This window comes from Castor canadensis, chromosome 7, assembly GCF_047511655.1.
Source record: "Castor canadensis chromosome 7, mCasCan1.hap1v2, whole genome shotgun sequence".
Lineage (NCBI taxonomy): Eukaryota > Metazoa > Chordata > Mammalia > Rodentia > Castoridae > Castor > Castor canadensis.
Genome location: NC_133392.1, coordinates 135,927,593 through 135,949,726, shown reverse-complemented (window position 1 = coordinate 135,949,726; position 22,134 = coordinate 135,927,593). Strand labels below are relative to the sequence as shown.

The following is a 22,134-nucleotide window of genomic DNA, read 5'->3' as shown; positions in this document are numbered from 1 at the left end:
GCCTGGATGGGCACACAGTAAATACCCAAACTTTGCCTGCCCTCTCCCAATCCTGCTCTCAGGAAAACCTGGATATCTAACTGCCTGGCAAAGAAACAGGCAGACAGTGGTTACTTTTCTGCATAGGATGGCAGAGCATGTGAGCTCCCAGCCTGCGTTTAGCCTAGTATACTACTTACCATGACGCAATGATAGCACTGAGGGCCTCCAGGACATCAGTGGCAGCCAGGCGTTGCTGGGGATCAAGGACCAGCAGTTTCCGGATGAGACACACAGTATTCTCAGAAACCCGCCCATCCCTGGCAAGGGAGAGGAAGAGGGTAAGGGCTCAACAAGGTGGCATGGGGCTGGTCTCCTACCCAGAGCTCCAGGCTCCCTGTGCTGTCTCCCCATGAAAACCCAGGGGGTGGTCCGTCCCCTCCTGGAAGGCAGGACTCACTCAGGGATGGTGTACTCAGCAGCCTTGATCTTGCGGAAGAGTTCCTGTGGTATGCTGTCGTAGAAGGGGAACTGGCCATAGAGCATGGTAAACAGCACAACGCCTAGCGCCCACATGTCACTTGGCTTGCCCCTGTATGGCCGGCCTGGAGGCAGAAGATACACACTCAGCGAGAAGAAACAGCTATGGGATGCCCCTGCTGTGGGCCCTACAGCCTGAAATCTCACCAGTGGGTCCCTCCACCCATCACCTCCTTCTCAAGTCCCTTTTATCTCCTTCTTCCTAGAGCAAGAGCAAGTGTGATGTAGCCCCCTGAGCTTCTGGCAAGTTCACTCTCCTCAGGCTCCCAAGGACATGCAGGAGGGGCAGTGCTTGGTTGTGTACATCCTGTCTACCTGTTCTGCTCTGTGGTACTGGTACTACCTGCCCTGCCAGACTGCAGCCCCTAGGAGCTGTGCACCCAGCAGGACCACCATGACATTTGTGGCACAAATACGTAACTGGCTCTGAACAAGACAGTTACTCCTAGCCCTATCCCTCTCCCCTCATCTGACCTGGTTCTTTCAAAGCACTTGTCACCATCTGCCAGGGTGCCCCCTCCTTTGTCTCTGTCACTTCCTACCTCCCTTGCTAGAAGGCAAGTTCTCCAATGCAGGCACCCAGCATGAACTTGAACATGTCTCCACCAATGATCATTGAAATTTTACCCCCATGAGGCTGGGTTCCTGGGTTACCTTGCGTGGATTTGTTATAAACCAATCTGGCTCTGGCTCTTGTATGACCCCCTTGCCAAGTGATGTCCTGCACCACCTCAGGGAGTCCCCGCTAGTAAGGAGGACCTCACCAAATGTGGCCCCTTGACCTTGGACCTCTCAGCCCCCCATGAGCTGAATAAATCTTTATTTTTCATAAACCACCCAGTCTCTAACATTCAGCTATACAACAAAATTGACTGAGACACTGTAAGAGAGAGGGGAGCTCCTTCTTTGGAAGGAACAGTTGCTTAACTGTTCTTCAAACTTGATGACAGTGAAGTGCTGGGATGTCACCTACCCAAGCCTCCTGTAACCCTTTTTGCAGGTACTGCAAAAGTCCTGCTTTTCCCCAATATTCAGGGCAGCCCATCCATCTACCCCCTCAGCAACAGAACATCCCAACAGGCCAGCTACTATCTGATCCTACCCCCCCGACCTTCCCAAAGCCAATTGCAAGGATCACTAGAGTCTTCCTTAGCCTTGTCCTGCCAGTCCCTGTGATGTACCTCTGGCTGTACATGGAGGCCACCTTCGCCTGGCACTGCCAAAGCCTTGAGAAGAGCTGGTCCCCAACCAGAGTCTAGACAATCCCACACAACACCTTAAGGGGCTCTGTGACTCCAATCCCAGGCTCAGAGCATGACATTATTCTCCCTGGCACTTGGGAAGCCCTGGCGGAAAAGGAAGGTGTTCTGGTCTTGTGCTTGGACTCTCCAGTGGAAGCCACAGCTTGGGGGAGTCCTCCAAGGGGAACAAATATTTGTGGCAAGTCACAGCAGCCTGCTCTCAGGATTTCATATGAACTGGGAGAAGGAGGGTTCTGCTGCTGCAAGGAGTGTGTTCTAGTGTGGTGGTGATCCTGAGCCTGAATCTTCCTTGTCCAAGGATGGCATAAGCCCCTGGATCCTAAGAGACCAGGACTCCAATTGGGCAGAGGACAAAGAAGCAAACAGTCCAGGCTGGAACAGAAGCATGGGCCTTAGTGGGAAGTTGCCCTGGGATTGAGCCTCAGTTTTCAGGTTTACTATCAGCAATGATTTTGGATAAGACATATCATCTCCCTGAGTCTTTTTTTTTTTTATCTACAAAAAAGGGACTTAAGATATTTCCCTTACAGGGTAGTTATATAGTTTGTTTGTTTCATGTATTTATTTTTGGTAGGGGGTTTAAATAAGGTCTTGCTATGTCCTGGGACTCTTGAATCTCCTGCCTCAACCTCCTGAGTGCTAGGATAACATGTCATACCACCAAGCCTGGCTCCTTCTTTCTTTCATTTTTATAAAACTACATCTACTTTATTTTTCATACTAAGTTTCTAGTTCTTCAAATTGCAGCTCAAATGCCATTTCCCAGGAAAGTCCTACAATGCCTTCCTATGCTCTCTTGGAAATCCTATCCCTTTCCCTCCTAGCTCTAACCTCATGCATGCATGTGACCAAGGCGTCTTCCTCCTCAACTAGACCACAGATTTTGTGCAGGGAAGGACAGTACTGATTTAGGCCACTGTGAAGCTCCAGCACCTAGTCCACGGCCTGTCCATAGGTACCATCTATTCAAGGAATGCACTGCTGCAGAGCCTGACTGTTGCAGCCTGGGAGCCCATGCATACCACTGAGCACGTCAGGACTGATGTAGGCAGGGCTCCCCCTCTGGTCTTTCAGCAGGTCTCCCTCACTCACGAGATGCTTCCCAAGGCAGAAGTTGGTGATGGTTATGCGATGGGTCCTGGGAATGGAAGCAGGATGTAAAACCAACCTTGCTGTCAACAGCCATGTGCACCAGATGAGAACCAGGTATCCCTGCTGGGCCAACCCCTACCTTCCACCCAGGGAGTAGAGGAATTAGCCCAAATCCTTTTGTGGCCACTTGATAAGAGTCCAGCAGGCTTCTGAGGCACTCTAACTTCCTGTACTGCAAAGGCTTCCTGAGTCTGCCTCCTGGATGAATATGGGTGCAATATTCTGAGCTCAGAGCTCAGAACATCTTTCAGAGATTTCCCCCACAGCCTCACATGATATTCCAGATTGGGAATGACCCAGAAATTTAGTTTGATCCCCTCATGCACACGTTTGAAAAGGAAGTCCAGCAGAGGTGAGGGACCTTAACCTTCCCCCACTGCACAATGGCCAGTGGGCAGCCCGAGTCTCCCTGTAAACTAAGTGCTCCATCTCTCTTTTATCCAGCCCGCAGCCAGTGCAGGGGAGGAAACTGATGGCACCATGCATGTCCCCTAGGGAGGGGGTCCACCCACCAGGGCCAGAACTCACTCAGAGATTCTGGTCCTATGGGTGTTTTCTACATGCCCTGGTGGAATGTGGAAGCTGGTCCCATGCTGTGTTCTCCAGATTGAGATAAACCCCCTACTAACAGCACAGCCTATCCTTTCTGGGGGGATCCAGGTCTTCTCAAGGAGCCCAGGTCCCTGGTGCTGACATCCAATCAGGCCTGTGTCATACCAGGACTTCTCTGTCCCAAGAGTCCTTAGAGGCCAAAATGACAGGAGGGGAGGATGGCAGCACAGTTTTCACAGTGCAGCCAGAGCAACGGGACACCCAAATTTTGTCAGGAGGCACTGACATGACAGCTGCTGTAACGCTACAGTTACATAAATGAGACAATGTTCCTGATAGTTTTTTTGTTTTGTTTTGTGGTACTAGTGCCTTGTGCACACTAGGTAAGTGCTTTTCCACTGAGCTACATCCCCAGACCTATTCCCAACAATTTTCACCCCTGCAGTGTGACTGACACGGTGCAGCTTCCTGATATCTCTCACCTGGAGCAGCAGGGCCTGGCTGGGAGCTGGTAACACTGGCATCAAGTGAGGAAGGTGGTCCCCATGGGAGGACCAGGTAGGGATAGAGGGTTACTCAGTCAAGGAGGGCCCTTGGCACAGTGTGTACTCCTGCATGCCTCAGGGAGCTCAGAAGGCAGGCAGGTGGGGAGGGTTCATTTTAGAGGAAACAATCAACCTGTCAGGCTCAGACAATACACAGTGCTAGCTCTGGAGTCCACCCCTGGGTGGCACTTCTGTCCCCTTTTGCCAATTCACTTTGTCATTATCAGTTAAGCACTTAGTAAGAGAGTAGATTGTTTTCCTTTACTGGGGTTTGAACTCAGCCTCATGCTTGCTAAGCAGGTGCTCTACCACTTGACTCACACTTCAGCCCTTTTTACTTTAGTTATTTTTCAAATTGGAGATCTTTTTTATACCTGAGCTGGCTTGAACTGTGATCCTTCTACTTATGCCTCTCACATAGCTGGGATGATAGGCGCATGCCACTGCATCCAGCTTTTTTGTTAAGATATGGTTTCACACACTTTTTGCCTAGCTTGGCCTTGAACTAAGACCCTCCCAATCTCAGCCTTGCCGAGTAGCTGGCTAAGCCAGCTGCATCGGCCTACACTGTCTTTATTTACCCCTCACAAAAGCCTATGAGGGAGATTTTCTCACAACTCCATTCAAAGGGTACAATTAAGGCACAGTAGTGAAGGGACTTGCCAAAGATCAAATGGTTAGCAAGCAGTGGAACAGGATCCAAGCTTAGGTCTGTGGGACCCACAGCCTGCACTGAGTTGACGGTGCCCAGCCCCTGAATGACTTTTCCTTCTGTTCCATCCAAGCTGACTCATCCCTTGTCTTATGCTTCATTCTCTGTCCTGACCTAGAAAACCAAACTTCCTCCTCTCTGAGAGCTGTGGGGCAGGTGGCTCTAAGCTCAGAGCCTTTTTAGGAAGCTCACAATGTGAGTGGCAGAAAGAGCCCCCAGAGAGGGGGCTTACACCACAGCTGGAGTAGGCCGGTTGGATGGCTCTTTCCAAGAAGCCCTTAGGGGATCGTCAGTGAGGAAGGTGGCCTCGCATCTAACTGCACTGGCCCAGGCCAGGTGGCTGGGCATGGAGCTGGGGGATGGCAGCAACAGAAGCTCCACAAGGGCTTCTCACTAGAATAGTCTCAGGGTGGGGCAGAGGACCAGCTCAGAGGTACAAAGTGTGTGGCTAAGGGTGGATTTCCCCAGGAGCTGCATCCAAGGTGCTGAGGGCCCTTCCCAGAGCTATCTCAGGGAATTCTGTTTTTGCAGGGCTTGGTGTAAAACAAAGGCCAGTCTGTCCTCTGCATTCCCAATGGAAACGAGGACCACAGCTCTCCCACAGGCATTCTACAGAAATCTGCCCAGTGGCCCTGGGGCAGCCGCTAGAGCCAGAGAGTGCAAAGGTCTCAGCAAGGGTCATGTGCATGGCCAGAAGCAAGATGCTCCAGCTCTGAGTCCCCCAAATCACTGCCCCAGATACAGGACTGCTCAGGACTCTGGTCTGGAAAGTTTCCAAAGAGCAGCTCTGTCCTTTCTATTCTGGCCATTGTAGCCACAAATGCATCCTGTGGTCTCTGAGGCTTATGACATTGGGATAGCTCAGGGAGGGGATAGTAGCCTAGGACTCAAATTTCTGGAGCCTAATCCTGGCTCTGCCATTTTCTTTCTATTCTTTGTTTTGTTTTTGGTGGTACTAAGGTTTGAACTCTGGGCCTTGTGCTTGCTAGCAGGTGCTCTACCACTTGAGCCACACTGCCAGCCCTGCCATTTTCTTGCCATGTGAATCTCTTGCTAACTATCAATTTCTTCATCTGTGAAACAATGCTTGACTGTCAGGATGGGGCTAGCTCTGCCAAGGTAAGAAGATGGTCCATGGAGGGCACTCAGTCCATGGCCTGCCATAGAGTAACTTGCTAATATCCTCTCATCTTCTTCCAGCTGGCATGCCAGGCAGAAGCTTCCAAGGGGAGATCCCAGGAAAGACACTGCCTTTGAGGTGGATGACAACAGGCCCTGGAGCACACATGCTGATGTGGCTAAGCTTGCAACTCAACTCTCCTGGCGGCCTTACAACGCTCTGCTGTGGCAGCTGCTCAGTTGCCAGTGGGCCTGGAGTCTCTCCCGTGGAAAGCAACACAGTCAGCCCTAGGACCTCCTAGGCAACGCTCCCCTGCCCTGCCACCACCGCCCATGTCACCTTGGTGGCACACAACTCTCCGGGAGTCCCAGACCCCTATCTGGTCCTGACTGGAAAGCAAGGGCAGTGAGGGGTGGAGAGGCAATGTGCGTCAGTAGGGGCTGCTCTGGGTGAGTCATGCCTCAGCTATGGCCCCTAGGCTACCACAGTGTTCTCCTTTTCTAGGAAGTGGTATGCAACTTGCCTACCCAAAAGGAAGGAGGAAGGAGAAGGAACCCACAGCCAGCCTCACATAACCCCACAAGAGGACTTTAAATTTTAGCCCTGTCCTCTCACCCTCTCACGGTTGGCAGGGCCAACTGTCCTTGCTGCTGCCTCAGAGATACTTCCCTCGGCTCTTGGCCTAGCTTGTCCGTCCTCCATCTCAGGCTGGCGTGAGGACCTGCAGGGTGGGCAGGAAGGGGCTGGAGCTCCTCTAGGTCGACTCCCAAATGAATAAAGGTGAAAGTGAGACCCTACAGGAGAGGATATGCCAAGGACACACTTGGCACATGTGGGCCTTTTGGCAGCACATCCTCCTGCCCCATTCCATGGCACCTGGTCCTCAAGTGAAAGGTGGCAGAACTCTTGTCTGCCCTGAGACACAGAAAAACAGATCATCAGATTAAGGAAGGCAGCTTCAATGCAGGGTCCTGAGGACCACATGATCACACAGCAGAGTGGCAACCGCTATGCTGACAGGCTGTAAGGTATGACCTAACTACACTCCCACCAGCAACAAAAACAGGCCCTGCATACTGGTATGTTTAACAGGCAAAAAGCCCCAACTGTGTTTTTCCTTACAACCTTCAAGATGTTCATTTGGAGCTGCTATGGAGGGCCTGAGCTGGAGAGGACATGGGCTCTGCAGCCAGATGGACTTAGGTGCTCAAAAAAATATGCCCTGTTTTTGTGAACAGTGGGCCTGCAGCCCAGAGCAGGACGGTGACTGGCTCAAGGTCCCACAGAGGGTCTGGGCACAGCAGAACTCAAATTTGTCTCTTGGTTTTTTTGAGACAGGGCCTTGATCTGTAGCCCAGGCTGGCCTTGAACTCATAATCCTCTTGCCTCAGCCTCCCAAGTTCTGGGATTACAGATGTGTACCCCCACACCAGTCTGCCAAGTCTGCTCTCTAAGACAACGTGCTCTCCATGACGCAGGGCTGAGGCAGCCAATGCTCTCCAACTCCAGCCCTTCTCTTTCAACTCAGAACAGGGCCTGGGAGGGAAATACCAGACTCTCACCATAGGTGTCCTCATCAGCTGCTCCACACACAGCAGGCCACACCTCCTGAGGGAAGCAAGTACATGGGCCTGTTCTCCTTTCTCTCAGCCACAGGATCCCCTAAGCACTAGAGGTGTGCTTAGGATGGGCTGAACCCCACTAGGCAGTTTCACATTCACTTATTTGTATCTCAGGTCAATCTTGCCAGGAAAATAGAATCATTTCCACTTCCATAGATGAAAAAATGGGAGCTCAAAGAAGTGCTAGTACCTCAAAACATGAAAGAATTCACTCAGTGAATAAACAAACAAACTCATAGTCTCTAAGTAAGATGCAGTGCTGGGATGTGAGCCAGGTCTGACCCCCCACATCCTGCTCCTTCTTCGCCCCTAACTCACTCAGCCAGATGGGGTTCAAGCAGCCATGGAATTTCCTGTGTCCTTTTCTCTTCCTATGGAGGGTGGCATGGTTCTCATCTCTTCATTGTTTTAGGCTGACAAATCTTCACTTATCCTTTGTAAATTGACTCAGCTGGCAGGCTTGCTGCCCCTCTTTGCACCCCCATCCCTCTGCACACTTGTCCTCAATACATGATACCTAACTTCTGGCCAACACACCATCAGATGGGGACTCCATGGGAGCTGGGAATGTGGGGTCAGTCTGACCGCTGAGGTGCACAGTACCTCCCAATGGTGTGTCAGGACTAAGACTGAGCTTCTTGGCACGGTGCCCTTGTCCCTTGCCCACAGGCCTACTTCCTTGCAGCTTCCTTTCCTCTGGCTGCTAAGGCTTTGGCCACTTTACAGGGTCAGTAGGATGAGGGCTCCTGGGTTGGTCTGATCATGTCGTGGAACAAATCACTACTGTGCCACTTCTGCTGTGAAGGTATGCTGCCTGCCATTTGTAAAGGGTAAGTGTGGAAAGTTCAGAAGAGGAGGTGAGAGAGGAGCCCTGTGAATTTAAGCTCCTAGTCTACCAAGCACCATATTCTCAAGTGGTGACAGACAGAATCTGTATCTCACCCTGAGCCCTGGGATTTTTTTTTTTTTTTTTTTTTTGGTATTGGGGCTTGAACTCAGTGCCTCATGCTTGCTAGGCAGGCCTCTACCACTTCAGCCACTGTGCCAGCCCTGAGCCCTGGGATTCTGGGCTCCTCTGAATCAGACTCCCCTAGGGATACTGGGTATCTGCAGCATACAGCCTCTCCCAACTCCAACATTATAGCACAAAAGTAACAGAATCTTACCTTTTATTGAGCACCATGTTCCCAAGCTTTAGGTCTCTGTGCACGATGTTTTTCTGAAAACCAATAGGCAACTCATTTGTACTTTGGAAGTGAGAGGTGAGATGAGGCCCAGTCTAGAAGATGTGGGCTCTCCAGGTGTCTGGGAAGTTGGGAATACCCTAAGATGTCTCTTAGGCCTCATTAAACATGCATCTGAAGAAGTAAGAAGTGGCCCAGTCTGTGTCCCACCTGGGACAGTTTCCTCAACTCCTTTTCCCCTCAGGGAAGCAACGGGGAAGCCTCTTTTCCCTTCCCTTCATCAACCATCCTATGGAAAGAAACCAAGCTTTAAACTGGAGCTGGGTGTCAGAGATGAGCTACCTTGATTAGATCATTAAGTACTCTAGGTTCAGTGCATAGAAGTTGTGTGCCTGCAAGAGGCTCAGCTGTCCTGTGCCTGCCCCCAAGATCACCAATCTTATAAAAAAAAAGCTCAGATGGACTGTGACCACCAGGTAGATACCTTGAAGTTGTCTCTGAGCTGGGAGGCTGATGAGAGATTACTATCTGGGACTCTACTAGGCTGCCCCATTGGCTCTCACTAGGAATGTGGCTAGAGCCTGTAGCACTGTGTCCCACTTGGACACTCCCAGCTCATGTCAGGGTGAGGGCAGAAAAGAGCTACTTACTGCTGAGCAGCATCAGGAAAGGTGGTTTTCTATGGCACTTGAGGCCCTGGAAGCTCTAGGGGCAGAGCACAAGGGAGCTGTGGTATGGCAGGGTTGGGCCTCACCTGGTGCAGGGCCTCCACCACACGGACCACATCATAGAAGATGACCACAGTCTCTCGCTCGCTAAGCCTCTTCTCTTTGATGACATAGTGCTGCAGATTGATGAGGTCAGCAGTCTTGTCGCTGAAGTCATGTGCACAGAGGCAGTCCAGGACAAGGCAGATGCGCTTCTTCATCTTCTTAACCATTCGGCTGGATTCTGTATCCTCAACAACTTCACAGGTACGGTCCTGGGGAATAAGGGGAGACTATGGCTTGGCTGTGTACCCAGCAGACCAAGGCCGAGGGGTGGGACTCTCTGGAGGTGTCTACTCAAACCAAGGAAAGCTAGAGCAAGCCTGTAGGTGCCGGCAGGGTAGAAGACTGTGGCTCAGGTCACCTGATGGGGTGGCACTCAGCATTGCTCAGCTTCCCATGTACCAAGTGCCAGGCCCAAGGGGTTGAAGTTAAAACGTCTCAGGTTAGGGGGTCATGCTTTGATCATACTACAAAGGACTGATCAGGCTGGGTATCCAAAGTCAAGTCGCCTTTTTAGCCCAGTGCAGAGCCTGGGGCATCCTCTTTCCATAGCACTCCCAGATTCCAGCTCCTACCAATGTCACTTCTGTCCAATGTCCAAGATGGTAGAAGTTAAAGACAGGTCAATCCTGGAAGTGCCAAAAGTCACACAGTGTTCTGTGTGTCCAAGACAATAGCTTTCCTCTTGGTTACAGTACTCCTGGAAAGTCACATAATTGTGGTTAAGAATATGGCTGTGGCTGTGGCTTCAGATGAATGGATCTGGTCAGTTTCCCCTCATGTCAGCTGTGGGACCTGGGGCAGTTTTCTTACCCTCTTTAAATCTCTGGTTCCTCATCTGTAAAAGGGAGTCAGCAATTTTCCCTGGTTGTTGAGAACTAAATGAGACAACCTCATCCAGTGCTCAGGGCTTGCTGAAGTTAGGGCTCAGGAGGTGGGTACGGCCGTCAACACTGCGCAGCAGTCCTAGACCACTCTGTGCTGCAGATGCGACTGGGAGACCTTGACAGTATCAGCTAGAGTCCCTTGGTCAGACTGCTGATGGCCTCTGGCGAACTCCTGAAGGACTGAATGGCCACATTTCTCCTTAAAATCACACCACTGATTTGCTTTCCCCCAAAGGCCACAGCTAGTGTCTGGTAAACAGATGATAGGTTAGAAGTCTTTTGTTTTTAATTCTTTTTAGTACTGGGGTTTGAACTCAGGGCCTACACCTTGAGTCACTCCCCCGGCCCTTTCTTGTGATGGGTTTTATCAAGATAGGAGTTCTCGAACTACTTGCCCAGGCTGGCTTCAAACCATGATCCTCCTGATCTCTGCCTCCTGAGTACCTAGGATTATAGGTATGAACCACTGTTGCCCAGCTTTTTTTGTTTTTCTGAGACAGGGTCTTATGTTGTAGTCCAGGCTGGCCTCCAACTTGCAATCTTCCTGCTTCCACCTCCTCAATGCTGGGGATCAGAGGTGTGTTTGTTTGTTTGAGACAGGTTCTACGTAGCCCAGGCTGTCCTGGAACTTGAAATGTAGCCCAGTGTGGCCTCAAACTCAAGATCCTTTTGTCTCTGCCTCCCAAGTGCTGGAATTACAGGCCTGTACCACTACATCCAGCTTGAAATACTTTTGAACAGTTAGGTTCTCTCATTCAAAAGAACATAAACCAAGGCCACGCATTTGAGGATGAAATCACAACTACTCTCAATCTGCTTTCATGTTTAAGGGAAACACTAAATTTTGAAGTTACCTAATAATACCCTGAGTTGTCTCTAATTGCAAATCTAAGAGTAAGACCTTGACAGGGTGTAGATACAGGCGTGGGAGACATTTTCCACTCATTTTATGTCAGAAAATCAAGCTGACAAGGAGTTTTTATTGCTTGCAATGGCAGTGATGAGTGTGTAACCACACACACGGTACCTTATGCATTCTTAATTATCCTCCTGAACACCAGAGAGGTAGTGCTGCTATCCTTCTCCCCATTGTACAGATGAGGAGTCTGAGGCTCAGAGACCTAAATGATTTGCTTGAGATCACAAAACAGGAGCTCAAGGACATTTGCTGAACAGATTGAAATGCCCAGGCAAGCAAAAATGCCCGGGTACCAAAACCAATTGTGGAGATCCATCTACAGGTGGCCCCAATGCCAGGTCTTTCTAACTGCCCTCCCTTCCACCCCCGCCTGGCCACTTCCTGATGATGCAGCTGGAAAAAGCCCAGGAGTCTAAATCAACTTCCTGCTTTCCTTTTTATTCCAAAAAGCAGCCCTTCAAAGAAAACATGGTTGCTGTAAGATGTCAGCTGTGTGCATGCCTGCTAGGCTGAGATCACTGCTGGGGCACTACAGCAGCTAGCATTGCCCTAGCCTGACCTCCAGCAGGGCAGGACACTGCTGGGGCAGGGAGGGGGGTGTCACAGGACAATGTAGTCCCACAAGCACCAGCTGAGGTGGATTGTGCAGGGGACAGGCCAGGTCACTCACCTGGAAGAGCCCGTGGTGGTGGACCACGCCATCCTGCGTGTGCAGCAGAGAGAGCAGAGAGTACTCAGTGTGCAGCAGCATCTTGCCCTGCCTCTCCTCTTGGCTCTCTATGCCTTGCTCGCCCCTCTCCTCAAGAGTAAGGATCTTCAGGGAAGCACAAAAAGGAAAGCAAAAGGTCAGATGTCTTCCTTTCCACAGCAGAATGGCTTAAACAGAGGAAGCAGGCTCACTTTCTACCACGTGACAGCCACACACGAGTCTCTCTCTCTCTCTCTCTCTCACACACACACACACACACACACACACACACACACACACACACACACAGAGTGAAGCTGTTTTTCTTCATGTGATGGCCATGTAATTTATGCACAGATAAAGCTTTTTAAGTCAGGAGTTGTTCTGAGCCATGCTGTGAACCTGACTGCTTCACAAGAAGAAATGGAGCTACGCTTGCTCATGAGTGATGCAGGTGTGAAGGTGGGGGAGGGAGAAATGGGCTGCCAAGACAGGCCCTGGGTCCCCAGGGTCCCACCCTATGCCATGCTTACCTTTAATTGGTAGAAGTCATCTGTACCATCTTTCCTAGCCAAACACTGCACGATGCTCGGCACCGGTGAGTTGCCCAGACGTGGACCTATGGCACGGAGGGCAGCTGGCTTACTTTTCAGAAGCCCTGTCTAGTGTGACCCTATGTCACCCCATGGCCTTCTGATCAGATCTTCTCTTTAGTTCATGACCACTGGACTACCCCCCACCCTAAAGTTTCTTGGTGGAGCATTGTCACAGCCTCCCCTTCCTCCAAAATGTGTGCCTGAAATGCACCTGATTTTCACTAGCCCATTCTCAAAAAGAGGGACTTTTAATTCTGAGTAGATGCTGGAACTTCTAAGGGCATAAGAGGTCCCAAGATGCTGCCTGCCTCTCTGACTCAGTCATTCCGCTGCAAAAATCTGAACTTGAACAGACTTTCCTGGTGATCCTGACAGTGCCAGCCCTCTATGTGGAGACAAAGTGCTTGCTGTCCTGTGAAAGCATTATGCCTGAACTTTCAGAATAAAGATCAGATGTGTCACAGTGCTGCTGCTCTGAGCATACAGTCCAAATGCCTTCCTTTGGCCCCAAGGCCCACCTTTCTAACTGCCCGTGCCATCCCTTCCCCTGCCATACTATTGTGGGCTCTTAATTCCCACTCTTTACATGGCTGCTCCTTCTCACGCTTAGGTGTCACTTCCTCATAGACACTTTGCTTGGCTGCACTATCAACAGGCTCTTCTCACTTGAACACCACCTTGTTTACTTCCTTCAAGACATTAGCAGCACCAGTGATGATATTTTTTTCTTTCTTTTTTCTTTTTGGTGGTACTGGGATTTGAACTCAGGGGCTCACACTTGCTAGGTAGGCACTTACAACTTAAGCCATGCCTCCAGCCCTTTTTGCTTTAGTTGGGTCTTTTCATTTTCCCTCAGGCTAGCTGGACTGTGATCCTGTTACTTATGACTCCCTGGTAGCTGGAATTACAGCTGTACTACCACATCCAGCTTAGTTGTTGAGATGGAGGTCTTGCTAACTTTTTGCCCAGGCTCACCTTGAACTTCCATGTTCCTGATCTCTGCTTCCAGAGTAACGGTTACAGATGTGAGCCACCATGTCTGCCCCCCCACTCCTTTCTTTCTTTTTGGTGGGGAGATAGGATCTCACTATGTACCCCAAGCTGATCTCAAACTCCCAATTCTCCTGAGTGTCGGGATTATAGGTACGTGCACTGTACCTGGCTTAGTGATGATCTTTTCTGTTTAATCTGTTTCTTTTTCCAACAAGAAGGTTAAGTTCCATGTGGACAGAAACCTATCTGACTTTATCAATGCTGCAGCAGTGGCAAACACCACAGGCCTGGTGTATAGTAAGATCCAGCATTAACTATTTGCTGATTGTGTGAAGCTGGAACTTCCTATGCCTGTAAGCACAAAATGCTTAAGGTAAAATGCTTTAAGTAAGAGTCACAGTCAGCTTGTGGTGCCAGTAGATGTGGGGTGCTCAGTGGCATACCACCTGCAACTGGGCATAAGCATAAGCCATCCGGACTTACTGGCCTTAGTAAGACCTCAAGTCAGAGGTCTGCTGCAACTCTGGCTCCAGGGAGCACCCAACTTTACTGGGTCTCTGCACCTTCTTGAAAAGTAGTTGGGGGCTGCTATGTAAAATGGTCTGTAAAATTAATCATGCCTTCTGAGAATGGTCAAATAGTACTTTAGATGATGGGTCTTAGGTTCTGCAGCCATGTGCTTTTTGTGTGTGCATCAACATTCTGGGGGCTCTGAAGGAAGAGGCAGTCTGGCTTCCAGCTGAGACTCATATCTGACCCAGGCCTGTGGGTGGGTCCCCATTCTACTGTCTGTAGGTCAGATCATGCAAACCCTCGTGCCCTGCCCTGCCCCCAGCACACCCATTCACCTGGAGGTGAGAAGCTTACCGAGGATGAATGGCCCAGCTCTCTTTGCATTATTTCCAGAAATTCCACTCCCTAGAGCCTTCGCCCTGGCTGACGTTTCCCCAGCTCCTCTGTCTGATGCTCTCCGCTTCATTCTCAGCTCTAGACAAGACAGAAAAGATCCTCTCTCACTACATAAGTCAATGACTTTCCTTGCGCTAAACCAGCCTGGGAGGCTCTGACTTGGGGATGCATTACACAGCTGCTGCTGCTGCTGTTGCCTCCTTCCCACCTGGAGGAGTGTCAGTGGTTCCTAGTGACAAATCCTTTACTCAGGATTAACTGGGTGCTAATGGGATGCCCTTGAAGGCAGCAGATACAGGCCATAGAGGGCATCCTCTATAACATCCAAAAGAGTCAAAGGGGGAGGTTTACTCTCTCTTTCCTCTCTTCTATTTTCTAATTTTTAATTCCTTTTTTTTTAAGATGGGGTCTTGAGAAATTGCCTACACTGGTCTTAAAACTCCTGAGCACAAGTGATTCTCTTGTCTCTGCCTCCAAATTGCTGGGATTATAGGCGTATACCACCATGCCCAGATTTAATTGCTTTTAAGGGAAAAAAAATACAATGTACACATAGGAGTTGGGTAAGAACATCTCAGGACTGTAGTTCCAGCACTTGGAAGGCTGAGGCACAAGGATCCCTTGAGCCCAGAAATTTAAGACCAACCTGAGCAACACAGCAACAACCCTATCTCAGAAAAAAAACAACCATTAGGAATCTCTGGTACTAAGATTTTCCTGCTTATCCTCATCTCCTCCAGGGTTCCAAGGAAAGGTGGACACAAGGAGCCAGATTCTAAAAGACATTCATTTCTTGATACTGATTAAAAAAACAAAGAGCTGCTTCTTCCAGTTTTCCAAAGTCAAACACCTTGGGAAAGCAGAATCCCGGCAGGGGTGAGGAAGCAGATGTGCATACAGGAAGACAGAGGTTACAGAGGTGCCAGTTCAGAAGCAGCTCAGGGAAAGCTTCCCAAAGGAGGTGGTTGGGGAATTCACACTAAGCCTTTCCTTACTCTGTCAGCCTGGAGAGGCTCCAGGGAGAGGGACCTGGGGAAGCAAAGGTACGGAACAGCACAAAAGTAACAAGTATTATGTGTTGTCGCAGTGCCCAGTGTGCAGCAGGAGTGGTAATGGGACCCAGAGATGGAAGCCTGATGGTCACACTAAGGGTGCAGCCTTCATCCTTCCTAAAGGTCTCAGAGACACAGAACCACAGCTTCCCATTAACTTCTCCTTTCATACAAAAGTAACTGCACTCACATCTGTAAATCTAGCACTTGGGAGTCTGAGGCAGGATCACGAGTTGAAGGCCAGTCTGGGCTACATAGTGAGACTGTCACAAACAAACAAAGTAATTGGCATTCTCTGTAGAAACATTAGAAAACATAGATAGGCAAAAATAAAAAAGCAAGGAACCTTAATCTCACCACCCAGATGTAACTGCTGTTACTATTCAGGCAGACTTCTTGTATGTGTGCTAATATCACATTGTTATTATTGCAAGAATTTGGACCACACTGTGATGCCATTTTATGTGCTTCCTTTTCTCCTGCCTATTATAAGGGTGGAGTTTATATTGTGGGGGAATATAGCCTAATACAGATATCAAAAAGCAGAACATGTGGCCACACACACTGGAATCCCAGCACTGGAAAGGCTCAGGCAGAAGATCATGAGTTTGAGGTCAGCTTGAGCTACATAGTGAATTCTATGCTAGCTTGAGCTACATAGCAATATTCTGTCTCAAAAAAACCCCCAAGGGCTGTAGGACGTAAGTCAATGGTAGAGCACTTGCCTGGCATGAGCAAGGCCCTAGGTTCCATCCCCAGCAGCATAAAAACTAAACATGCATGATTTAAAAAAAGAACAGAACAAAAAACCATTGTAACACCTCAACAACACTGTCCTGCTGCATCAGGTGAGGTATGTACAAATACACTGTGACAGGGCAGAACAGGTTCTGCCTGGAAGCGAGGCGGGGTGGGGGTGGGAAAAGGAAGGGGGTAGATGGTAGGGGGGAGAAATGGCCCAAACAACGTATGCACATGTGAATAAATAATGAAAAATTAAAAAAAAATACACTGTGACTTATCTGACCCCTCCCCTATTACGGAGACTAGGTTCTTTCTGTCGCTTCTGCACAGTCATCACATACAAGTATACTTCTTGGCATTCTTGTCTCTCCTCAGGATAAATTTCAAGAAGTGGGGCTGCTGGGCCACATGAGGTGTGCATTTGAAAGCTGCCTGACATATACTGCCAGGCTGATCCTAGGAAGGCTATGCCAGCCTCATCTCACCAGCACTGTGGGAGTCACAGAAGCTGAACCAGGACTGAGTATTTCCTCACTCCTATAAATTACCAATTTGATGGCTAACAAAAGAGCGTATCATTAAAAAAATTCAAAATTGTTTAAAGCTGAGCTTGTTTTACATGTTTACTGGTTGTATGAATTATTTCTTATATGAATTTCCTTCTTTATTTATTCTCCATTTTTATTGCTATGTGTACATTAGCGCTATTGTTTCTAAGAGTTCTTTATATAGTAAGGCTATAGTTGAAATAGGAAGTATTTCCTTAGACTTAGACTTAGTCTAAACATGAAAAAAGTATGAATTTCTTTGTTTTTTTTTTTTTGTGGTATTGGTGTTTTAACTCAGGGTCTACAATTTGAGTCACTCCACCAGCCCTTTTTTGTGAAGGGTTTTTTTGAGATAGCGTCTCGTGAACTATTTGCCCAGGCTGGCTAAAGGATGAATTTCTATGTAAAGATTTTTGACTGTTCCTTATTCTTTTGCTGGGAGTACTAGGGTTTGAACCCAGGGCCTCATGCTTGCTAGGCAAGTGCTTTATGACTTGAACCATGCCCCCACCCCTTTTGCTTTGGTTTATTTTTCAGATAGGGTCTCGTGCTTTTGCCTGGGGCTAGCCTCAGACCATGATTATCCTACCTCTATCTCCTGCCAACTGGGATTACAAGCATAGGCTACTATTCCTGGCTTGTTTGTTGAGATGGGGTCTTGCTAATTTTTTGCCCTCGCTGGCCTTGAACTATGATCCTCCCATCTTTGCCTCCTGAGTAGCTGGGATTGCAGGAGTGAGCCGCCACATCCTGCCCTGTCTGTTCCTTCAGTTTGTTTTGCTGACATGCTAGAAGACCTCACATACCCTGAGAACAGGTGGGTATTCACCAGGTATGTTAAATCTCCCCAGCCTGTTATTTCAGCCTTTATTCCAAACCCTAGGAGACTAATGTCAGTGAACCAGAAGTAGAAGAGATGTTCTGGTACACTTCTAGTTTAGTTTACCAGGCTTCTCTCCCCATCAACCCCCATTTGCTTTCAGAGCTGTGCCACTAGGGAGCAGAGCCACAACTTCATTCTGAGTAATGAGTCTGTGCAGCTTAGTCGGCTCAACAGTCTCCCAGATGGAGGAGAAGCCACAGTTAGGCTCAACTTTGACTTCTGCCAAAAAGGCTCATGCTGGAAGCAGATTCATACAAAAGCAGGGAAAAATGAAACTGCTCCTAGAAACATCTTCAAAAGCTGGGCAGTAATGTGTGTGGCAGTGTTTCTGCTCTTCACTTGGCTAACTTATAGAGAAGCATTCCTTGATAGCATGTGACCAATGGGTCACTAATAAGAGTCTCACTCACTGTATCTTCTAATGTCCTCCGTAGCACTTCCCACATTTTGTAATAATGTACTTGTATGTGTTTATATGCTTAATGTCTGCCCCCACCACTAGAAAAACTACCCATTGTGTACATGCATAGATGTATACAGGAAGCACTGAGCCTTGGTGTGTGACTCGGCAGGTACTCCACGAATGAATGGGTGCCTTCTCCCCAGTGGGTGATGGTTCTTACCAGGGTCAGCAGCCCCGTTCTTATCTTCAGCCGCCCACTGCCCCAGTAGTAGTTGGCATCACTACATTCTGATTCTGCTGGGTATCCTCCCTGGGTGCTGGGCCTCCTCTCTCCTGGTTCCCTGGAGAGCACCAGGGAGACGCGTCACATCTGTATAGACGCTGCCTATGCACCTACGCACAGTCTAGACAACAGTTTGTAGTGAGCAGCTGCAGCCCAGACAATGAGTGGGCTCATCCTGACCCCACCCACCCCACTTAGGATTCAACTCAAGCAAATGGCATGGGAACTGCTCCAAGATGTAGGCAGACAGAAGGATGGGAGCAGATGGGCAGGGAGAAGAAAAAGATGTAGGCAGGGAAGAGGTAGTCAGTCTACCTCCCTTCCTGAACATCCTTTTGTACTACCCAGAGTTAACTGAAGCAAAGAAACCGCGGGGAAGAGGCAGGCCTGGAAGATCAGAAGCTGAGGTGGCAGGGCTTGTTAGTGAAGCGTGTCCCTGCCTCACTCTCTAACCATCCTGATGTGTGTCCACCCAGAGACACACCTGTAGGTGGTCCACCAAAGCTCCCAGAGGGGAGGCCTGCTTTAGGGAGCCTGGCTTCAGGATCACACAACCTGTGATGATGTCGCTTTGGCTACTCTGGTCTCAGAAGGAGTTGTGACCCAGGCCCTGGCCCAGCTTGGCTCAGGTGCAGCTATTTTGTCTTGAGTTTCCTGGGCCAAAGGCTCAGCTCTCCACATCACAAGTCAGTGCCAGTAACCTTAGAATCTGCACTCAAGAGGAAGCTCAGTGAGGCAACAATGGGGGTGGGATGCCCAGAGGGAGGCACTGAAAGAGAACCCAGCTTGGCAGCCCTGCCTTCTACAGGCTGCAGCTGTGCTGAGCAATTCTGAAAGCTGGGGTTTCCATGAGCTTTGCCTAGCCTGGGGAGTGAGTTGTAGGCCTCAGCATGAAAGGGCCTCAGCTCTGGATCAGCTCTCATAGTAGGTCTGAAAAAGAGGATGGCTAGATCCTATCCTGTCAGTTTGGGGCTCGGATCATCTTACCATAAAGCCACTAAGCAATGTGAACCCAGCTCTCCCAGCTCAGCCATGCAAGACACCAAAGGATTCTAAGGCTAAATATGGCCGGAATCCAGTGCTATAGTAATAGGGTACAGGAGAGCTGGGTGGGGTACAGCCAAGTCAGGCACTGATGGCAGCACGGTTCAGCTTTGTGGACACACCTCCAAAGGGAGATGGGCTGGACAGAAAGGTGGTACAGAGCGAAGGAAACAGTCACTGAACTCCCCAGCTCAGTGCATCCTCAGCTCCGCCCAACTGCAAGGTAGCTGAAGCCTGGCCAGGGTGAGATGTGAAGGTCCCACCACTCACACCTAGAAGCAGGCCAGATGCAGGGAATGCACAGGTATAGGGCATATGGAACCCCTTCCTCCAGCCAACATGAGAGGCAGTGGCAGGGCCTGTATGTGGACAGAATGCTCTGTACTCAACATCAGCTTTTCTTGCTTGTTAATTTCTGAGACAGGGACTTACTACGTAGCCCAAGCTGGCACTGAACTCTCAATTCTCCTGCTTCAGCCTCCCAAGCCTGACATGGTCTGGGGCTTCTAGAACCAATCTTTGGGTTTTCTGGAAAGATAGGTGACCCTGAAAACCAAAGCAGTGCAGAAAGAGTATCAGACAGTTCCTCCAGCAAGGAAGCAAACCCTGTAGTTCTGGCCCAGTCAATTACTTGCGGTGTGAGCAGTGTTTGTGTGTGAGTGTGGACAACAGCAGCTGGGAGCTGTGTTTGTCAACAGCTGCCAATGCCCACTAGGAGCCAAAGGGCTATGTCTACTCTGCAGAGTCAGGCTAGCCAACATCTTCAATATTCAAGCTGTCTCTGCCAACAGTTCCAATTCCAACTTCCACATTCCTGGTTGTCAAAAATAAATAAATCAATAATAAGTAAATGTTTCTGAGCTATGCAGCCCTGTCTTTTGTCTGTACCTCTGGCATCATCTACTAAAGGCAGGGGCTCCACACCTCTAGCCAGCCCACCTAGTGACTGGAAGTAAGCACAGAGCTCCCACCCAAGTCTGCCTTCAATTGTATCTGGCATGTGCTGGTTAGGGGTCTCTGTGTTCAGACCCACTCTAGATCCTCAAAGGGAGGACAAAATGAATCTCTGCCCACAGGCACCAAGAGCACCATGGTTATAGTCTTACAACACAGGGAAAGGATATCTGTGTGGTGTTCAGGGGTGGAATGGACTGGGGACCCCAGCTGTCTCATGTCTGGCCCAGTCACCCTGAGGCTGCAGGGATCACCATCTTGGCTACCCTAGGGTCTAGGAAGCAAGGGTTTTAGAGGATGTCACACCTGATTCCGATCCCATTCAGGCACCATCATTTAACAGTGATGAGCTCTTGGACAAGGTACTTATTCTGTATCTACAAACAACAGAGAACATCCTCCCTACTTACAAGGTTGTTTCAAGGATTAAGTTAGATAACCCACACAAAGGGTTTAGCAGAGGGCTTGTTAGGATAGTGTAAGCATTTGATAACCTGTGCTATTACAACTTTAGCAGTAGCTTTGAATCTCTCCTGTTTAAGGAGAAAGGGACAGTTTGGTACTGAATTGGGGACTGGGAAGAGCAGGAGGAGGGTAACCAGACTGAAGGCTCAAGGGGCCTTCAAACTGATGTCTGCTGCCTGAGATTATAGGCCTGAGTGGTCTGATGGCCAGCCTGAGCACCACAGTCCATCCAGTGGGAGAAGAGGAGGCCTGTGTGAGCTGAGCTGCTGAGGAGCTGGAGGAGCAATGGGTATAGCCAGGTAGATATGTTGCAGAGGACTGAGTACAGCTAGGTGGGGTCAACAGGATTGCCTGCTCTGTTGAGCAAAAGCACAGAGCAGTGCATCTTCTTCCTTGCTGGTCCTTGGAGGAGCAGAGGCACACTATTCTGCAGGCCAAAGCTGGTGCAACAGCTGGGAACTCTCTACGTAGGGCACAATGAGGGGTTGTTCCGGATGGCGAGGCACTATCCTAGATAACTCCATTGTACACTCCCGATGGAGTGAAGTGCAGGACTCCTTGGAGGAGCCTAGAATTCAGACATGGGACCTCTAGTCTACGATCTTTAGGAGCAGGACTAGGGGAGGACAGCAGAACACAAGTACTGGACTGTAACACTTTAACTATTGAAGTACACAGTTCTAGGTGAGTGCACATGTCAAAACAACTGAACAGCACAGTTAAATATGGCTCAACTAAAAAAAAAAAAAAAATGCAAGCGGCAACCTGAACCAAATGGTCAAAATTAATACCACCAATAATGGAACAACTGACATTCTATTCCTCCTGGTATGATGCACTTAAAAGATGCATTCATTACTTATGTTTTTCTTTGGCAAAAATGTACAAACTAAATCTAATTATGCAACTTCAATCTAACTAAGGTACTTTCAACAAAATAGGCCTATATATTTCAAAAACATCGATGTCAGAGAAAGAAAAGCTGAAGAACTATCCTAGATTTAAAGACACACCAAGTAAATGCAAGGGGTGATCCTTAGAGAAAAAAGTTATACAGGATATAAAAGGCAAATTCTGAATATAGATCATGTATCAGATAGTAGTATTGTATCAGGTACATTTCCTGAAGTTTTCTTTGAAAATTATGTTGTGGTTATGTAACAGCAAGTCTTTGTGCTTAGGTGATACATGCTCAATGTTTAGCAGTGAAGGGTCATAATGTCTGTCATTTACTCTCAGGTCCTTGGAGGCAGAGGACAAAGTCCAACCTGCTGGAATAGCTGATTCACAGGTTCAAAAGGGCTTGCCCTAGGTACACAGTCACAGTG

The 22,134-nt window shown here is 49.0% G+C and overlaps 1 protein-coding gene across 3 annotated transcripts in view; it reads right to left on the bottom strand.

The window, feature by feature from the left end:
• Positions 1–22,134, bottom strand: part of Stk40 (serine/threonine kinase 40) — a 38,882-nt gene that overhangs the window by 3,876 nt on the left and 12,872 nt on the right. For all 3 annotated transcript variants that reach the window (XM_074080567.1, XM_020169736.2, XM_020169738.2), the window contains 8 exons: positions 14,389–14,508; positions 12,466–12,551; positions 11,915–12,058; positions 9,423–9,650; positions 8,651–8,703; positions 2,804–2,919; positions 440–584; positions 180–299 (listed from right to left, as the gene is read on the bottom strand). In XM_074080567.1, the coding sequence (XP_073936668.1) occupies positions 180–299; positions 440–584; positions 2,804–2,919; positions 8,651–8,703; positions 9,423–9,650; positions 11,915–12,058; positions 12,466–12,551; positions 14,389–14,500 (1,004 nt within the window). In that variant the 5' untranslated portion in view covers positions 14,501–14,508. The remainder of the gene's footprint in view (positions 1–179; positions 300–439; positions 585–2,803; positions 2,920–8,650; positions 8,704–9,422; positions 9,651–11,914; positions 12,059–12,465; positions 12,552–14,388; positions 14,509–22,134) is intronic.